Source organism: Daktulosphaira vitifoliae, unplaced genomic scaffold (genome assembly GCF_025091365.1).
Source record: "Daktulosphaira vitifoliae isolate Bord-2020 unplaced genomic scaffold, ASM2509136v1 Scaffold_3, whole genome shotgun sequence".
NCBI lineage: Eukaryota > Metazoa > Arthropoda > Insecta > Hemiptera > Phylloxeridae > Daktulosphaira > Daktulosphaira vitifoliae.
In genome coordinates, this window is record NW_026099574.1 from 8,532,026 (window position 1) to 8,550,663 (window position 18,638).

Here is an 18,638-nt window from a genome sequence, read left to right on the forward strand (position 1 = left end):
AGTAAGTTTTTTTTTTGTAGAAAAATAAACTTATAACAGTATTATTTGCCAAGAAAAGAATAGTTTTAATATTAGTATTATTATATTAGTAGAATAGCTTTGTACAAATACAAGTTCTTTTCTACTTTTAAATTAAATTTCATTCATGAAATCTATTGATACTTATAAAAATGTAATTTCTTATGTCTACAATCTTATGGAATTAGGGTTTTATTTAGGTCATTTTATAAACCATTCGATTCTAATAAACCACTTCGAAAAATTATTATCATATATTATAGTAGTATAAAATGTATTTTAAAAATAAATTGAGTTTACATTTTGATATTTACGAGTTTATATACTGAAAGTAGAAGTCAAATGATTTTTCAGTTTTTATTATGTATATATTTTAGATACACTATTAATAATTGTATTATAAAAATAGAATTTAAATGACTAAATTACATAACGAATTAAAATCTGAATTCACAAAATCATTGCGAATAATTGTGCTCATATCTAAATTGTCTGGATTATTTAATTTTTCTTATTGCTTTAATTCAAATAATACTGTGACACAAAAAGTTGGGGCATCACACTTATTTGGCGATATTATTCAGTTGGGGTTTTATGTATTAATGTCATTTGTCGTGCTCACATCACCAACTTATGTTTATATATTTCGTTATGATATAATTCGTTATTGGATAATTCTTATAACTACTAGGGGCTCAGCAAAATGGATGATAAAGCAAGTATAAATCGAGTATTTTTCCTTAATAATCTGTTTTTTATTCACTCGTTTTTTTACAGGTTAATCAATGAATTACTTAAATATGACAGAAAATTTTCCAGTCTTCCTAGAACCATTCAATTACGAGCACCAAGCATAAATTTTTGGTCAAAAGTCGTAATTTTATATTGTGTTTACTTTTGGGCGATTCATTTTGCTATAATACCTAGCACTTTAAAAAAAATTGAGTTGGTTCAATTGTTCGTTGGAACAACTTTTGGTGTGCCACGGTTGGTGGACTTTGCAGTACTAACTACGACATGTTTTTTCTTGGGAAATTTCGGATGTCGATTCCGTGCATTAAATGAATTTTGGAAATCATTAATAGTATCATTTGAGATATTACCTGAATATTGGACCAATGAAGATATTGTGATGATAATTGAATGCTGCAGACTATTACATGCTGATCTTTGTACGATGCTCCGGATGTTTAGTCTTGCCTATGGACCTGTTTTGCTTGTATCTTTTTTATTTTTCATAGTTGATATTGTTCATCATTTTTTCATAATAGGATATATTGATGACCCATATTTATCAATTATGCCAGCAGTTATTTCAATTTTACAATTTATATTCTACATTTCAGTAATTCTTACACTTGGTTCATGGTCTCGCTATCAGGTAATAAAAATAAAATCAAATCAAATTAATAAGTTATTTTTATTTTTTAGCTACACATAAATAATGAAATACATTTAAAAAATGGAAAGTTTCAAAGTTTTAATTTTTATTATTAATTGACTGATTTTGATAATAAGCAGAAGCGTTATTTGAGGGCGAGCAGTCCCCTGTTCTAATATTTTTTTCTTCTTCTTCTACTGGCATTCCTACTCTCTAAGAGTTTTTTCCGCCATTACTACGCTTCGCCACCTATCTCTATCTTGGGCTGTCTCTCTCCAGTCTTCAACTCCAAGGATTCTTAAATCTTCTTCTACCACGTCGATCCATTTTTTCTTCGGCCTCCCTCTAGGTCTTTTCCCTTGTGGTTTCCATTCCAATGCTACCCTGGCTATCTCGTTCTCTCTTCTTCTCGCTATGTGTCCTAACCATTGTATTCTTTGGCCCTTAATAAAACTTGTTACCGGTAATATTTTTTTCTGATTAATTTTATAAAAAACATAATTAGTATTAAATTTGTAACAAATTTAATACTAATAATAATAAAAGATTATAATACTTACTCAAAGTTTAATGTTTTAGAAAAATATGATAATCTTAAACATACGTTCAACACAAGTTGCTAATTTACCAGAAAACGTTTTTGAGCAGGTAATAAATAAATAAATATTTGAAATTTATCAGAATTTTCTTTGATAATTTATATTCATATTTGATGTAAAAACAGATATTACTATTTTTCGTACTGCCACGTGAGGTAGAAAATGAAGTTTTGGAAGTTAAGAATAAAATTTTCCAAAACAAAGTTAAACATTATTCAAATAAAGTCTAAAAAATTAAAACTAATTCCTATTTTATTACAATTACATATGACGATTTTTCATTATTATAATTTTCTTTAACTATGCCACACGAATATTTTCAAAAATATTAGAGTTAATCGTTATTTTATTTTTTTAACAATAATAAATCTTTGTTGAGCTGCTTATACGAAAATGATTTATTGTTGAGATACTTTTTATGTAAAACTTTTTTTCTACTATCACCCCTTTAACCCTACTGTTTTTTAACACGCTTATATTAGTTCACCGGTATGTATGTATGTTTGTAACTCTCCACGCGCCACGTGTTATGCCGTCGTCTATGGCCTTGAGACTAGACTATATTTATACATATATATATATATATATATAATATATACATTTAGTATATGTGCATTGACATATTTGTTACCTAAATATTACGACAATTTAAATCCAATATTTTAAATATAAAACAAATGAAAGAGAAAATTTTAGTTTTAATTTTTACATTAAAAAAAATTATAGGTATTATTCTTTATGGAACAAGTTTCAAGTTATGAATATTATGAGTTATCAGCATTTGGCGTCTTCGATTATGATTTAACATTGATATCATGGGTACGAAGTTTTTTTTATAAAATAATCGTTTTACTATGTCTTATACTATATTTTCTAAAGTATTAAGAGAAATAAAAACATACTGCTAAAAAAATATACTAAAAATATACATGTCTTACTAGGTTAATATTAACATTTTTTAATGGTAAAAATCGAGTATCTTAACACGACTTAGTAAGCTGAAGTAAGCTTCTCGAGTAGAGAGCCTCAAAAAACACAAGTTATGACGCCATTTCTGTTGTAATATTACAATTTTCTTTAACTTGGGGGGAGGATGAGTACAGCCGGAAAATAACTAGTGATCAAAATAACGACACCTGCGTCTGACTTCAAGTCTACACTTTAAAGTGTTAATAACTTCTGAAATACTATTTTCCAAAAGTTAATATCGACCAGTTATTTTCTTATTAGATTATTTATTTAATAAATTAGTTAATTATGTATGTTGCTATTTGAAAAAAATAAAGTTGATAATAAAATGTGGGTATGATATCATACTCATATAAGGTATGGTAGAATAGACCATATACTTCATGAGTGATAAACTGAAAGAAAACATGTACCTAAAAGAATCCAAATAAAAAATTATCAATTTTTTTTTAGTTTTTAAATTACTTGCGTGGTTTATGATGAATAAATCACTCTGTATTATTTCAGCTTAATTTATATTTATACTTTTTTATGTTAATATAATCTAAAATGTATTAATATAATTATGGTTATTGGTTTTGTTCCAATCATAATATATTACATTATACATACATATATGATTGTAATAAATGGAAATATTATGTAGTGATTTTGATATNTATATATATATGTATACATATATATGTGGGACGGTGTGGCCGAGTCGGTAACGCGTGTCTCAGGTTCAAAACTCGGTCACGGGCGGCTTCATTTACCGAACGAGAGATCAGTTCGGTAATTTGGAGTCGCCATCCCACCTCCGGCGACGGACTAACCACCCGTCCCAGAGTATAAATGGTTAAGAAACCTCCTCCTTTGGGGAGGCCGCTGTGGCCCTTAATGGGCTAATAAAANATGTATTAATATAATTATGGTTATTGGTTTTGTTCCAATCATAATATATTACATTATACATACATATATGATTGTAATAAATGGAAATATTATGTAGTGATTTTGATATTACAACTTAAAAAACTAAGATTATTAACTTTATAGATTACAGTTTTTGTGTTTAAATGTGTCATAACCAAGGTTCAGATGGATGAAAACTCATCATTTAATAATTTGGTAAATGTTACATTTCCCGGTTTAGTAAATAATACTGAAGATATATAATAAATAATTTAACGTTTAACAATAAAATAAGCACGTTAGATATTATAAAATTGTAAATAATTACTAATAATTAATATCTAGTTTAGTGTACATATGAATAAAGTCAAAAAGAAATGTAGTTAATTTTTAAAGATTCGATTTAAATCAGGTGACAATTGTATTATGACAATAATGTACGTAGCCAAAGATATGGTCATCTGAAACAGAAACATTGTTATTTTTTTTTTTAAGTTTGATAAATTTTATATTACTAACAGGAGTTAAAATCTTTTAGACCGGTTCAAAAAAATGTCTGTAAAAAAAAAAAATAAAAAACTGAGAACCCAATAGAAAACTCATATTATTAATTTTAAAGAACCATTTCAAGTACCGGAACATTATGAAAAACTGGCTCTTTTAAAGATTTTTAAAACAATTTATAAACTATGTCACCATGTAAGATTATTAAGAGAGAGAGGTATAAAAAAATTCAGCTAAAATATTTTTTTAAATATATTTAACATGAAAATTATTTGAATTAATGAATATTTATTGAAAATTTGTGATGGAAAATAATTATACTTTTCTTAGTTCGTTCGATAACAAAAATTTACTAATAAGTAACTAATTTAGTATACAAAATATTTAAATTTAAAATTACTAAAAGTTCCATGATATCATAAATTGTTACCAACTAATATACTGCATTAGTCTAATATTCATAAACTTTATAATACTACAGATAATTTACTACTGCACATTAATAAGATGTGTTTCACCAAATTTGTTGTTAATATTTATTCTACAAAATGGCTATTTCTAAGTTTTTTTTTACATTTTTGTTAAATTTTAATTTTTTTACTTTTTTTAATAAATTAAAAAATATGGTCTGTTGTGTTACTTGTTTAGTTCTAAAGTGTAAAAAAATTTTTAAATGGAAATAAACGTAAAATATTAATTGGATCAAAAGTTATTAAATTTGTCATATCTTCGTGAATCACTCTGTATGTATTCATGTTTATCAATTTAAATAGTACTATTTAATAAAATAATTTTGTTTTATAAAAAAAGAATTGCTCTGTGTAATAGTTTTCAATTTTGGTTACAGTTATTAAAAGATCTAGTTGTTTGAGGTTTAATTTCATAATTTTTATTATCCAAAGAAGTAAAAGTGGACGAATATATTATAGTCATCTTTCAGTACATCAATTCATAAATTTTATATCATCGTAAGGATATAATAAAAAATAATAAAATAATTATTATTTTTTTATGTATTACATAATACAAATTTTAGCTTCAATATAATTCTGAGAAGGTGTTATTCTCATGTTACTTAACAATGTATCAAAAGATAATGTGAAAGAAACATAACATTTTTAGCAACTTTATGTTAAATAAACCAATACGATTCCCTGTTTTTCCAAAAATTTGATGAATATAAATTAAGATGATTCCTGTACCGTCGATTTAATTTTTTGACTTGAAATTTCACTTGAATTATGCAAAAAAAGATGATTTTTTAAACAATTTAAGTATTGCATGATATATAATGGACTTTAATTTATGTCAATATTATGAAAATACTTACTGTTGAAAAAATAGATTTGTTGACAGTAAATAGGCCACAAGCCGATATTTCAGTTTTTAAATTTTGTACTTGGTACATAAAAAAGACCACCTAAAATTAAAAAAATTAAATTAAATTTTTGGAAATTGAAAAATATACGTATTTTCATTGTTTTATTAATTGCGTATTCAAAATCTATTATTTAAATTATAATTTTTTCAATTTCATAATTACAGAATGATAAAAGACAAAACCCCAAATTACCGCCTTGAGACAGTAGACAAAAGTGAAAACTTCTACTAATAAACATTGATTATTACTTTAAATTAAACTTAAAAACGGCAGACTTTAGTGAGACGATGTATAATAAATAAACATAATAGATTTATTCTAAAATTAGTTTTTTATTAATTTTTCATTTTTAACACTCCTATATTAGTTTCACCTGTATGTATGTATGTATGTATGTATGTATGTATGTATGTATGTAGGTATGTATGTTTGTATGTATGTTTGTAACTCTCCAAACGCCACGCGTTATCGCGTATCCCGTCGTCTACGGCCTTGAGACTAGACTGTCGTAACGCATTCACCCCTCCACACGCCACGTTCATCACACGACGGCACACTATTCCTATAAAAATTTATTTTTAGTTATCGTACCCGTACACGCGTGCTTGTCATCAATATTATATATATATAAACAAATTTTTATTTTGACTGACCAATACCGCCCGCGTCTAATGTGCCTTACGTATATATATTTATATATTCCTACCGCCGTTTATAACTCAGGTATAACGTTAGTCCGACCCGCCCGCCCACAAAACACTGCTATACTTAGTGTATGATACGTTTACGTACTTAAGTCGCATTATTTGTATATATATATGTATATTCTAATTACTATTAAAATTTATATATTAACACGATTTTTCTAATTAAGAGATATAAAGTATTCCGATTACGAGGGATAATTTCCGTATCGTCATTTTTCGTCACTACCTCCACGTTCCGGAAGTGAGTAATTTACGCGCCTGCTGCATTCCTTGTATGTGGTAGTCGTTTCTCAGAATCCCTCCCCGGAATCGAACCCTGCAGTCCCGTTACCCGTTACAACGTTGATATTGATAGTAACTACTATCATAACATGAAACTAAAAAGTTAAAAATAATTTTTAGTTCGCTGTGCTTTAAAAGCGTGTTTTTTTAGTTTTTTTAAACTATATTTATTTCATGTTACACTCCCTCAACAGTTGCATTTTATTCATTATTAGCTTCGATGCAAAGCTGAGAAGGTATTAATTTTAGTAAGATGTGTTTTTTTTGTGTCTGTATACGCACAATCTCAGCTCTCGCTGAACCGATTTTGATGAAAAATATGTCAAAAGATCACAAATCGTATCTGGTTGAAGACATTACCCTCAAAATTTGAAAAAAAAAACCCTCGTTTCCTGTAAACGGGGGAAATCCCCCAAAAAATTATAAATTAAAAAATCACTAATTTTAGATATTTTTTCAATTTTATTTACTTAAAATTGCCATAACTCTTTTAAAAATTACCGAATAATAAAATTTTTTTTTTTATAGATACCTTAGATATTCCTCTATAATTTTATATATTTTTGTTAACATTTGACCCTTGACAGCCCACAGGAGGGGGTTTCAAAATGGTAACTTTTTTACAAAAGATTAACTTTTGAAAATGTTCCGGAAAGACTGACACTTTTATATATATCTTAAATTAAAGCTTATGTAATTTACGTTAATTTGAAAAAAAAATAATTTGACCTCTGGATTTGTCTTTATGGTGAAAATGACTACCGTATTCAAAAATATGCTATTTTTGTGTGTAAAATTCTGGGTTTTGTATTTTATTTTATTTTAAAATACCTGACAAGGGGAGTACAGATTTTCATAAATATTATATAAATAAAACATTAATATAGCATAGAAAGTTAAACTTATTTAAATTTGTTTGCTTCTTTTAGGAAAAATAACTTTGAAATTTGAACTAGCTTAAATAGCTAACTTTTTCAGCCGACGGTAGCGACATACGGTGTCCGAGTTGGTAAAATTTTTATTTNGTACAGATGCCGAGTTGGTAAAATTAGTGTTTTACAAGCTTGGGGTACGAGGTTCCAACCCGCGTGTGACAATGAATTTTTTCTTAATTATTTTTAAGTTAGAATAAATCTTCAACTGCTTTGATTTTTATCTCATTTAGATTCAATAACTTCAATATAGATCAAGGATCCCATCACTGTAGTCGCCACTCGCGAGAAGAAATTTTTTATTCATATTAAAATTATTTTACTATATTTTAAGTTTTAGCTTCGATGCAAAGCTGAGAAGATATTTTTTTGTGACTATCATTTATTTTCTCTGCTCTAACTTGACCTACTTTTTTCAACGATACGTCAAATGACTACAATTTGTATCTAGTTGAAGATATTATCCTCAAAAATTGAAAAAAAATTTTGATTTATCAATTAAACAGTTAGTTATTCCATGTTCTCCATAAAGACAATTAAAATCAGGATGTAATTAAAGAAATAAGAGTTGATGTTACTTTTAGAATAATCCACTAATTTCTCTAAATGAAACATTATCTACAGATTTTTATCGAAGTGTTTTTTATGATAGTGATTTTAATCACTGTCAGATATCATCTATACTTGTCCCATTTATGCCTCATCCACACTGTGCCTCGACCCCACTGTGTTACCGTTTTTTTATTATTATCATCTTTTATAATTGTTCATATCGGTTTATGATAACTAAAATATAATAAAATGCAAATTCTTTATGATAAAACAGATATACTAGATTGAAATCGTTACATTTATCAGTGTCAATGATTTTTTCATGCGTTCACTCTTATTTTTTTCAAGCGATGACACGCACGCGCACGTATATATAGAGTGTTTAGTATTAAGGGAGCGAATTTCTATTGTTTCTCATTGTTTGTAACAATTGATCTGTTTCCTTAGTTACTGAACACTGTATACAAAAAGAATGTATGTGTATAAATATACAATTGACAGTGTCGCTAACTCGTTTCACCTGTTTATTCCAATGAAATCCATAGCCCTTCGAGAGATGTTTTCACTACAAAAAATGTTTTATTTTCCTAATTTATGTACACTATGTTAGGTAACATAATAATTAAAAATTTATTATTTTTAAATTATATACAATAATAATTTAAAATCTAAATTATAATTACTTGATCAACAGATTCTTTAGATAACTTCCATATTGGTATACTTCTCAGGTGACTCATTATTGTTTTACTCTAAAATAATTAATTAATTTAATGTAATAATAAAGTTATTTCCAACATAAAAAGCAGTTTCTAAAAATAAAAAAGTTAATCGGATTTAGCTTTTACTTATTTTTTAATTTTTAGATTGTTGAAACAAATGTTAAATGCAAGTTTGACTTTCATAAAAAGTAAATTTTATCTTAAATTATTTAGGGTGTTTTTAATTAGGAAAATATACTAAGTTGCTTCGTATTTGTTTATGATTAATATGATTAAAATGGGTTTTACATTAATTAAAATAAAAAAGTGTTAATTAAAGTATTATTATTATTCGTGTATTTTTATTGAATTATTAATGTTTCTTATTGTAGAATAAAAGAGTTGCGATTGATAAAATTTAAAAATAATAAAAATATCGATAGCAACTTTTGTTTATTACATTACATTTAAACTTAATTTTTTAATAAAGAAAAATATTTTTTTCAAAATTAATTAGTAACTACGATATGAGGACGGCTGATATGAGCGTAGATGATGTGGGAGATCGTTCAAGTGGAAGCATAGGATAAGAATGGCCGACCCTAAGTAGTTGGGATTAAGGCGAGGAAATAGTAGAAGAAGAATTAGTTACTACAATAATAACTGCACACACTTCACACCTCCAATTATAACTTTAAATTGTAATAACTCCCAAAATACTGGTCCAAAAGTTTTTATCGATATAATTTTCTTATTTACTACATTATTTATTAAATAAACTAGTAAATTGTGTATGTTGCCATTAAAAAAAAATAAAGTTGACATCCCTATAATTTTTAAGGGATGATTATAAAATGTAATTTATAGGTGATAAATTAAAAAATATACATAAATAAAAAGAGCCAAACATTTTTTCCTAAAATTTACCATAAAATGTTTCACTGTTTGTAAAATAATTAATATTAATAAAATTTACTTACAGCTAATGTGAGTTTTTCGGAAATTTAAATTTTGAGTCAAACACTAGATATAAAAATGAGTCCAAAAAATGTTTATTTTGAAGTAACAACAAAAATATATAAAACTAACATCAAAACATAATCCGGGAACTCACTACTATGGGTTTCATCAAACTCCCTTATAAGTGGTCTGCTTTAAAATTATATTTATTTATTATTTATATAAACAAACTATTAGTCCTATAACATATAAACACATGCATTTATATAGTTAAGATTATAAATATTATTTAAAATAAGAAATGATAAAAGAAGTTAAAAGAAGTTAAAAGTATAACAATTACATACAATCATTAGGTTATTAGGTGAACTATTTAATATATAACTAGCTTTATAAAAGGTAGGATAAAATAAATTGTGAAATAAGGAGACCAGTGACAATAGGCGAGTACGTGATTGGTGAGGTGGAAAGTTTTAAGTATTTAGGATCAGTTGTGCAAAAGAGTGGTGGTATTGACGAGGATGTAAGGCACAAGATTAAGTGCGGGTGATTGAAGTGAAGAAAAGCGTCTGGTGTCTTATGCGATAAAAGAATTCCTAAAAGGCTGAAAGGTAAATTCTACAAGACTATAGTGAGACCATCTATGATGTATGGTTCAGAGTGTTGGGCGATTTATAAGAAAGTAGAGCAGAGAATGAGTGTAGCAGAGATGAGAATGCTTAGATGGATGAGTGGAGTGACTATAGAAGATAGGATAAGAAATGAGCATAAAAGAGGGAGTATAAGTGTAGCGTCAATCGTGGATAAGATGAGAGAAAATAGACTTCGATGGTTTGGTCATGTTATGAGAAGAGAAGATTGAAAGCCGTAAGAACAGTTGTAGAAATGAATGTTGAAGGAAGAAGAGGTAGAGGAAGACTAAAAAAGAGATGGAGAGATGTTATTGAATGCGATGTGAGGACAGTTGATGTGAGCATAGAGAATGTGGGAGATCGTGTCAAGTGGAAGGATAGGATAAGAGTGGCCGACCCTAAGTAGTTGGGATTAAGGCGAAGAAATAAAAGAAGAAGAATTAGTTACTACAAAAAACACTAAGAAAGTAATGTTACAAGGCTTCTATATATTGTAGGCTGACTTTTTTTTAATAAATTGTATGTTTATCATACGGAGTAAGTTTTCACAAACTAAATGAGAGGATAGGGTATTAAATACTGTCGAAAATATATTACAATATTTTACAACATTTAGATGAAAATATTTTTAGCTATTTACTTTTAGATAATTTTCTCTGTACGACTTTTTAAGGTATAATCTAACCTAAAATATTTTGAAAATGTTTGAAATATACTCAAGAGGTGAAAGATTCTATATTGTGACAAGTGAGAACCATTTTTAAATTTTGTTGTAAACATTTGTTTATTATTTCAAAAAATATAATTAATGAGTTTATTTGTACATGTGTATATAAAGATGATGTTGAAATTGAGGTGATATCTGATTTTATTCTCAAAGTGATAACACATTTTTATAGATATTATAGCAGACTTAAAAAAAAAAAAATTACAATCGGAAATCTATGCAACTTGTGAATACATTAAGTGGAGTTATCAAGATGTTTAAATGACTTTAAGATAAACACACACCTATATATATACAGGAGCATCAGAAAAGAAACCTGGCATAGGAGTCAAGTTCCAGACGAAATCAAAATACACAATAGTAGTTTAAGTATAAATGCCATCAACAAATAGTAGCGACGAAGAGCTAGATGAAGTATATGAAAATATAGACAATTTAATTGAAAATGTTAAAGGGGAACAGAATCTGATGTAATGGGTGACTGGAATTTCACCGTGGGGGAAGAAAAAATAATGAACTTGAAAGGTGAAGATGGTTTGGAAAACGAAACGATAAAGGTGAACGCCTATTATAGTTTTGTGCAAAATACAACTTAACAGTCACAAACACTTGTTTTAATCTCTATCGAAGATGATACAACTTCTTTCCTAATTAAAAACATTCTTAATTGTTTAAGATAAAATTTACTTTTTATGAAAGTCAAGCTTGCATTGAACATTTGTTTCAACAATCTAAAAATTAAAAACAAAATCCGATTGGTTGATAAGAAAGTAGAGCAGAAGATGAGTGTAGCAGAGAGTGAAATGCTTAGATGGATGAGTGAAGTGACTAGAAAAGATAGGATAAGGAACGAGCATAAAAGAGGGAGCATAGGTGTAGTGTCAATCGTGGATAAGATGAGAGAAAATAGACATAGATGGTTTGATCATGTTATGAGGAGGAAGATCATATTGAAGGAAGAAGTGGTAAAGGATGACCAAAAAATAGATGGAAGGATGTAATTTAATGCGATATGAGGACGGCTGATGTGAGCGTAGATGATGTGGGAGATTGTGTCAAGTGGAAGTTTAGGATAAGGGTTGCCGATCCCAAGTAGTTGGGATTAATGCGAGGGAAAAGAAGATGAAGAAGATGAATATATATTTACTGTTCAATACAAGTAATATAATATAAATAGTTTTATCGAAAGCACCACATTGTATTATTCATTTACCTTAAAAAAAATTATGTAGTTATATCACACTTGTTTACCTAAGCTGGGCTTATTAATCCATAAATGATTATCTATGTTTGCTGATTATTCATTTAATTATTAAACTTTATAACTAGAAAATTTAGTATTTAAGAAAATAAATGTTAAAATTTCGTTAGTGTTCAGGTAATTTTTATTACTGCTCATATTTATTTATTTATTTATTTATTATAAATTATACAGGCAATAGCCCGAAAAATACAATATGTACTAGACAGTTAACTGGACAACTTAAAATTATCTAATAACTAAAAATGAATCATTAATAAACTTAAGCTTGACAAAGAGAAAAAGAAAAATTTAAACATAAACAAAAATTTAAATATTAAATAGGAAGGCTAAATGACTACATTAAAAATGAAAAGAATGTAAAAAATCAGGGTCATTATTTGCAGTGCGCATTAAACGTGGGAGAGCGGAATGAAAAATATAATTAGAAGATGAATGAGGAATGAGGAAAGGGGCAATATAGCGAGTTGAACGAGCAGGTACCCGAAAGTTCAATTTAGAAAGTAGGACAGGCTAATCAAACAAGCCAGCTTAGAGTTTAGAAAGGAAACGGATATTAGAGTCATGTCTTCTAGCAGATAAGGAAGGAAGTTGTAAGAAATTTTGAATAGGAGTTAAGTCATGAGGTGGATGAGGGATATTAAGGATATGAGCCGCAAAACGTAAAAATTTACGTTGCACTCTTTCAAGCATCATAGAGTTGATAGCTGTGTAAAGATCCCATAAAACCGAACCATACTCAAGGATAGGGCGAACTAGTGAACAAAAAAGATTTTTTAGTGGTCTTGAGAGGTGAAATTCATCAGAAATTCTCTGAATAAAACCTAAAGTTTTCAGAGCCTTACAACATACTTCTTCAATATGAAGTCGAAAATTTAAAGTAGGAGTAAGACAAAACCCAAGGTCAACTATAGAAGGAACAGAAGAAATAAGATGGTTATGAATATAGTAAGTTGAAGATATAGGATTAGAAATACATGAAAAAGTCATTTTATAGCATTTAGAGGTATTAAAAGTCAAGCCCAACTAACTAAGCGATCTAGATCAGTTTGAAGTAAAATAACATCGGAACTATTAGTAACACGCATAAACAATTTGAAGTCATCTACAAAAAGGAGTATTTTAGCATGCTATAAAACAGAATTTGTGCCATTTACAAATGAAAAAAGAAGGGGAGATAGGATTGAACCTTGTGGAACACCAGAGGAGGGGGTTATCACTTCAGAAGCACAACCTTGAACATTTACCCACTGGTTTCTTTCAGTTAAATATGAAATTAACCAAGAGAGGAGTGGTTCACCAAAACCAGCGTGGATTAGAAGTTCAGACAGAATATTAAGGTTAAGTTTATCGAAGACTTTTGAAAAATCAGTATAAATGACATTTACTTGAGCATGGACAAGGAAAGAATCGGTAAAGAAAAATTAAAACACAAGATTGCATGTTAAAGTAGATCGGTCATGACGGAAACCATGTTGTTCTTCAATAAGAAAGTTATTAGTACTAGATTTAATTGAATGAAAGACAAGGGACTCAAAAAGTTTTGATAAATGAGAAAGGTTAGAAATAGGACGATAATTCACAACTTGAGTAAGATCACCGGATTTAAAAAGTATTAAGAAATTTTGAAAATGGATGGAAACTATCCTTNAGATCACCGGTTTTAAAAAGTATTAAGAAATTTTGAAAATGGATGGAAACTATCCTTCATCAAGAGATTTTTGGAAAAGCATCCAGAGTGGGAAAGATATCGAATGTCGTAGGTTAAATAGGAAGTTACCAGGAATACCGTCAGGCCCAATAGATTTATTATTATTAGGATTAGATAGACCATTGAAAACATTATCTATCGAAAAAGAGGCATTATTAGGACGATCGTAAAATAAATGGGGGGGGGGTTATTAAGAGAAGGGGAAGAGAATTGAGAAGACAGTGTACTATCGGAAACTGCGCCATTATAACTAACGCAATTAGGAAGAACAGAAGATTTATTTTTACGTACAAATTATCAGAAGAATTTAGGGTTTGTAAGAAGGCAGATTTTAGCTTTAGCAGTATATGAACGAAAATTTTTCTTAGAAAGATATTTATAGCGTGCACGGCATTGTGAAAAATGACGATAGTTATCAAGAGAAGGTTTTTTTTTAAATTTATAATGAGCATACCTTTTTTCAAAAACAAGGTTTCTCAATTCAGAGTTAAACCATGGAGGAAATGTGGAGGAATGGGATTTACGTTGAGGAATGAATTGTAATATTGAAGAGTGAAGTGCATCCATGAAGCTATTTACTACTTGATCCACATTTAAAGAGGAAAAAGTGGACTCCTAATTATAGGAGTTTAAAAATTGTTCAATACTCAGTTAATTAGCCAAATTAAAGTTAAAGATAGTTTTGGGTAAAGAGGAATTAGAGAACTGGTTAGTAACTGGAAAGGAAAGATTGAAAGCAGGGTGATAGGGGTCAATAGGAACATATGGCTCAGGAGCCAAGCTAACTGATATGTCAGGAACGTTACTAAACACTACATCTAAAAGTGAGCCATGTGAATTTAAAATACAGTTATGCTGATAGAAACCACGAAAAGCAAATGTTTCAGGAATACAGGAGAAACGAGAAGGTAAAAGAGAAGAATATATAACTCCACTAGCATCATTAGACAAATTAAATTCTGGCAAATTGAAATCACCACAAAAAATAAAAGAAAACATTGGATAAAGATGGATAATATAATCAACGTAAGAGACATAGGCATCATAGAGGGACAAATCACTGGATGGAGGAAGGTAGACGGAGCTTATAATAAAAGAACGAGAATCTAATTTAAAGGAGACAAACCATTGTTCTACAGATTTATTGGGAACAGTAATTAAAGAAGATGGAATATCTTTACGTAATGCAATAAGTACGCCGCCATCACGAGAACATGAACTACTTAAATATGAACGGTCACAAAGGAAAACATTATAATTCGTGAGACCAAGTTCACTAGAATGAAATGAGTCATTTAACCAAGTTTCAGTGAGAAGTATAAAAATAAAATCAAAACATGCAACATTACACTTAAAATTAAATAATTTTGTACGAAGACCTCGACAATTTTGATAGAGACCTAAAGAATCTACAATACANCATCTAAAAGTGAGCCATTTGAATTTAAAATACAGTTATGCTGATAGAAACCACGAAAAGCAAATGTTTCAGGAATACAGGAGAAACGAGAAGGTAAAAGAGAAGAATATATAACTCCACTAGCATCATTAGACAAATTAAATTCTGGCAAATTGAAATCACCACAAAAAATAAAAGAAAACTTTGGATAAAGATGGATAATATAATCAACGTAAGAGACATAGGCATCATAGAGGGACAAATCACTGGATGGAGGAAGGTAGACGGAGCTTATAATAAAAGAACGAGAATCTAATTTAAAGGAGACAAACCATTGTTCTACAGATTTATTGGGAACAGTAATTAAAGAAGATGGAATATCTTTACGTAATGCAATAAGTACGCCGCCATCACGAGAACATGAACTACTTAAATATGAACGGTCACAAAGGAAAACATTATAATTCGTGAGACCAAGTTCACTAGAATGAAATGAGTCATTTAACCAAGTTTCAGTGAGAAGTATAAAAATAAAATCAAAACATGCAACATTACACTTAAAATTAAATAATTTTGTACGAAGACCTCGACAATTTTGATAGAGACCTAAAGAATCTACAATACAAGGCGCTTGTTTTTTGAGGTAGAATTGCCATTTTTTGAGCGTGATTTCACAATTGAAGGAAATCCATTAACGTAGGCGATGTTTATATCTTTCTCGCCTTCCTCATATATGAAATTTCGATTAAAAATTATTTTTTCATTTATTTCAATTAGATTTACAATAAATTTTGGAAAATTGTTTGAACATTTGGTGTTATATATATACAGGGTGTAAATATTTCGAACCATAGTAATATATGGTCGAGTATCCTGGTGAAGTGTAAAATAAGACTTCGTTTTTTTTTTTTTTTTCAAAATTGGAAGAAATTTGGAATAACCCCCCGAATTTCTCTAAAATTAAAAATAAATCATACCACAATATTTTCCACAAAATTCTAATACAAATTAAGTGGTCACTCGATTTTTAGAAACTTTTGTGTCCTCCCCTGAACTTTGGGTTCAAAGTTGGAAAAAAATTTCATATTAGTGTGACCCATCAATTTGTACTGCAATTTTACTGGGAGTCCTGTGATGTAGTTTATTTTTAGTTTAAACGATTAAATAACAAGAAAGACCGAAAACACCCACAAATAATGTAATATTTATGCATAAATGCATAAAAAAAGAACCTATATTTTAAAACTTATATTAATATTATTTGCAACTTAATTAGTGACTATTCAATAGTGAACAGTATTTTTCGAACATTTAAATAAATATTAACAAGCTCAGTGATGTACCATATTCTCATTATTGATTAATTTTGGGAAAGAGTAGTATGACGATTACATTAAAATAATTATTTCTAATTATCCCATTGTAATAAAGTTTAAAATATTCATTTAAATATTGAGATTGTTTTATTTTCCCGACCTAAAAAGAAAAAAATTTATAATTTTATAACAGTATCAATGAAAAAAATTATAATCGGTTTGAATAAATAATAAAAGACGAAATAAACTCATGAAATTAAAAAAATATCACATTATTTGTGGGCTTTTTTGGTTTTTCTTGTTATTTAATTGTTTAAACTAAAAATAAACTACATCACAGGACTCCCAGTAAAATTTCAATACAAATTGATGGGTCACATTAATATGAAATTTTATTCCAACTTTGAACCCAAAGTTCAAGGGAGGACACAAAAGTTTCTAAAAATCGAGTGACCACTTAATTTGTATGAGAATTTTGTGGGAAATATTGTGGTATGATTTATTTTTAATTTTAGAGAAATTTGGGGGGGTTATTCCAAATTTCTTCCAATTTTGAAAAAAAAAAAAATGAAGTCTTATTTTACACTTCACCAGGATACTCGCCCATATATTACTATGGTTCGAAAGATTTACACACTGTATAAACCAATGAGTTTCATCGGAACAACAACATTTAGTTATCAAAATATTTTATTTTAATTAATATTTTTTTTATATCTTGTNGTTATATTAATATTATTTGCAACTTAATTAGTGATATATTTTTTTTATATCTTGTGATAGTTGTATCAATTCAATAATTTATGTGACTAATGCCATGAAAATCTGAAGAAAAAAAACAACTTGTTATATTTATAGAATGAAATTTTAATTGTGCTATATGTTGCCCTTATGATCGTTAATTTATTATAAATAAATACTAATTCTTATTTTGTTTTATCTTAATTGATATTTGTTATAAATAAAAATAATTATGCTTTCTTTGGAACTTTTAGTGTGCATTAAGTGAGAATATATTATATTGCCATGTACAACGAATATGGAAGTATCTCAAAAAATTCAACTTTGAGATTGTGAGGTAAATGGATTTAAGTTTTACTCTTCTTATAATAATTGAGAAGGTATTAATTTTACTATAATGCGTTTTTTTTTGTGTGTCTGTTACCACTTTTTCTTAGCTCTCACTGAACCAATTTCTTTCAACGATATGTTAAAAGATCACAAATTGTATCTTCTAGTCGAAGACATAAACTTCAAAAATTGAAAAAATTTCCCTCATTCCCCCCAAATGGAGAAAATCTTCAAAAAATAAAAAATTGGTAATTTTCGATATTTTTTCAATTTTAGCTTGAATGCGAAACTAGAAGATATGAATTTTACTATAATTTGTTTTTTTTTACTTAATTAATATTTATATTTTATTATGTGTTTAAAATGTAGGCCTAAAAAGAAGATGATAACTATTTTTTATTGTTGTGCCGCCATCAATATACTTATAAAATTTATTATTAAATTGAAAAACATTATTATCCATACACACTTAGTAACATAAGTTATGTTACTAAGAAGCAAAGGGCTTACTACATTTAATAGATTTTGAATTTGTATTTAATTTAATAATGTGTAACGTGTATATAATAATGTGTATACAAAAGTATCTATTTATTTTTTTGTCTATTTGTATATATATATATATATATATATATATATAT

At 28.0% G+C, this 18,638-nt stretch overlaps 2 protein-coding genes across 4 annotated transcripts in view; one reads left to right on the forward strand and one right to left on the reverse strand.

Annotated features, from left to right (window-relative positions):
* The first annotated feature begins 620 nt into the window (after window positions 1-620).
* LOC126902020 (uncharacterized) lies at window positions 621-4,226 on the forward strand. The gene is made up of 6 exons (XM_050679043.1): window positions 621-733; window positions 796-1,399; window positions 1,979-2,047; window positions 2,725-2,817; window positions 4,006-4,101; window positions 4,212-4,226. The coding sequence occupies exons 1-6, from the start codon at window positions 621-623 to the stop codon at window positions 4,224-4,226; spliced, it is 990 nt and encodes a 329-aa protein (XP_050535000.1).
* Window positions 3,975-18,638, reverse strand: part of LOC126902522 (uncharacterized) — a 116,803-nt gene continuing 102,139 nt past the window's right edge. For 2 of the 3 annotated variants that reach the window (XR_007703231.1, XR_007703233.1), the window contains exon 7: window positions 4,222-4,322. Coding sequence is in view for 1 of the 3 variants with exons in the window: in XM_050679898.1 (XP_050535855.1) it covers window positions 4,245-4,322; window positions 5,696-5,785; window positions 8,903-8,971 (237 nt within the window). In the remaining 2 variants the exon portion in view is untranslated. Of the gene's footprint in view, window positions 4,323-5,695; window positions 5,786-8,902; window positions 8,972-18,638 lie in introns of all 3 variants that reach the window. The other variant, XM_050679898.1, reaches the window with a different exon arrangement.

Coding starts and splice junctions, on each gene's coding strand:
- LOC126902020 (XM_050679043.1), top strand. CDS start 621: ATGTCATTTGTCGTGCTCACATCACCAACTTATGTTTATATATTTCGT. Junction 734..795: donor TCAGCAAAATGGATGATAAA/GCAAGTATAAAT, acceptor GTTTTTTTACAG/GTTAATCAATGAATTACTTA. Junction 1,400..1,978: donor GTTCATGGTCTCGCTATCAG/GTAATAAAAATA, acceptor TTAATGTTTTAG/AAAAATATGATAATCTTAAA.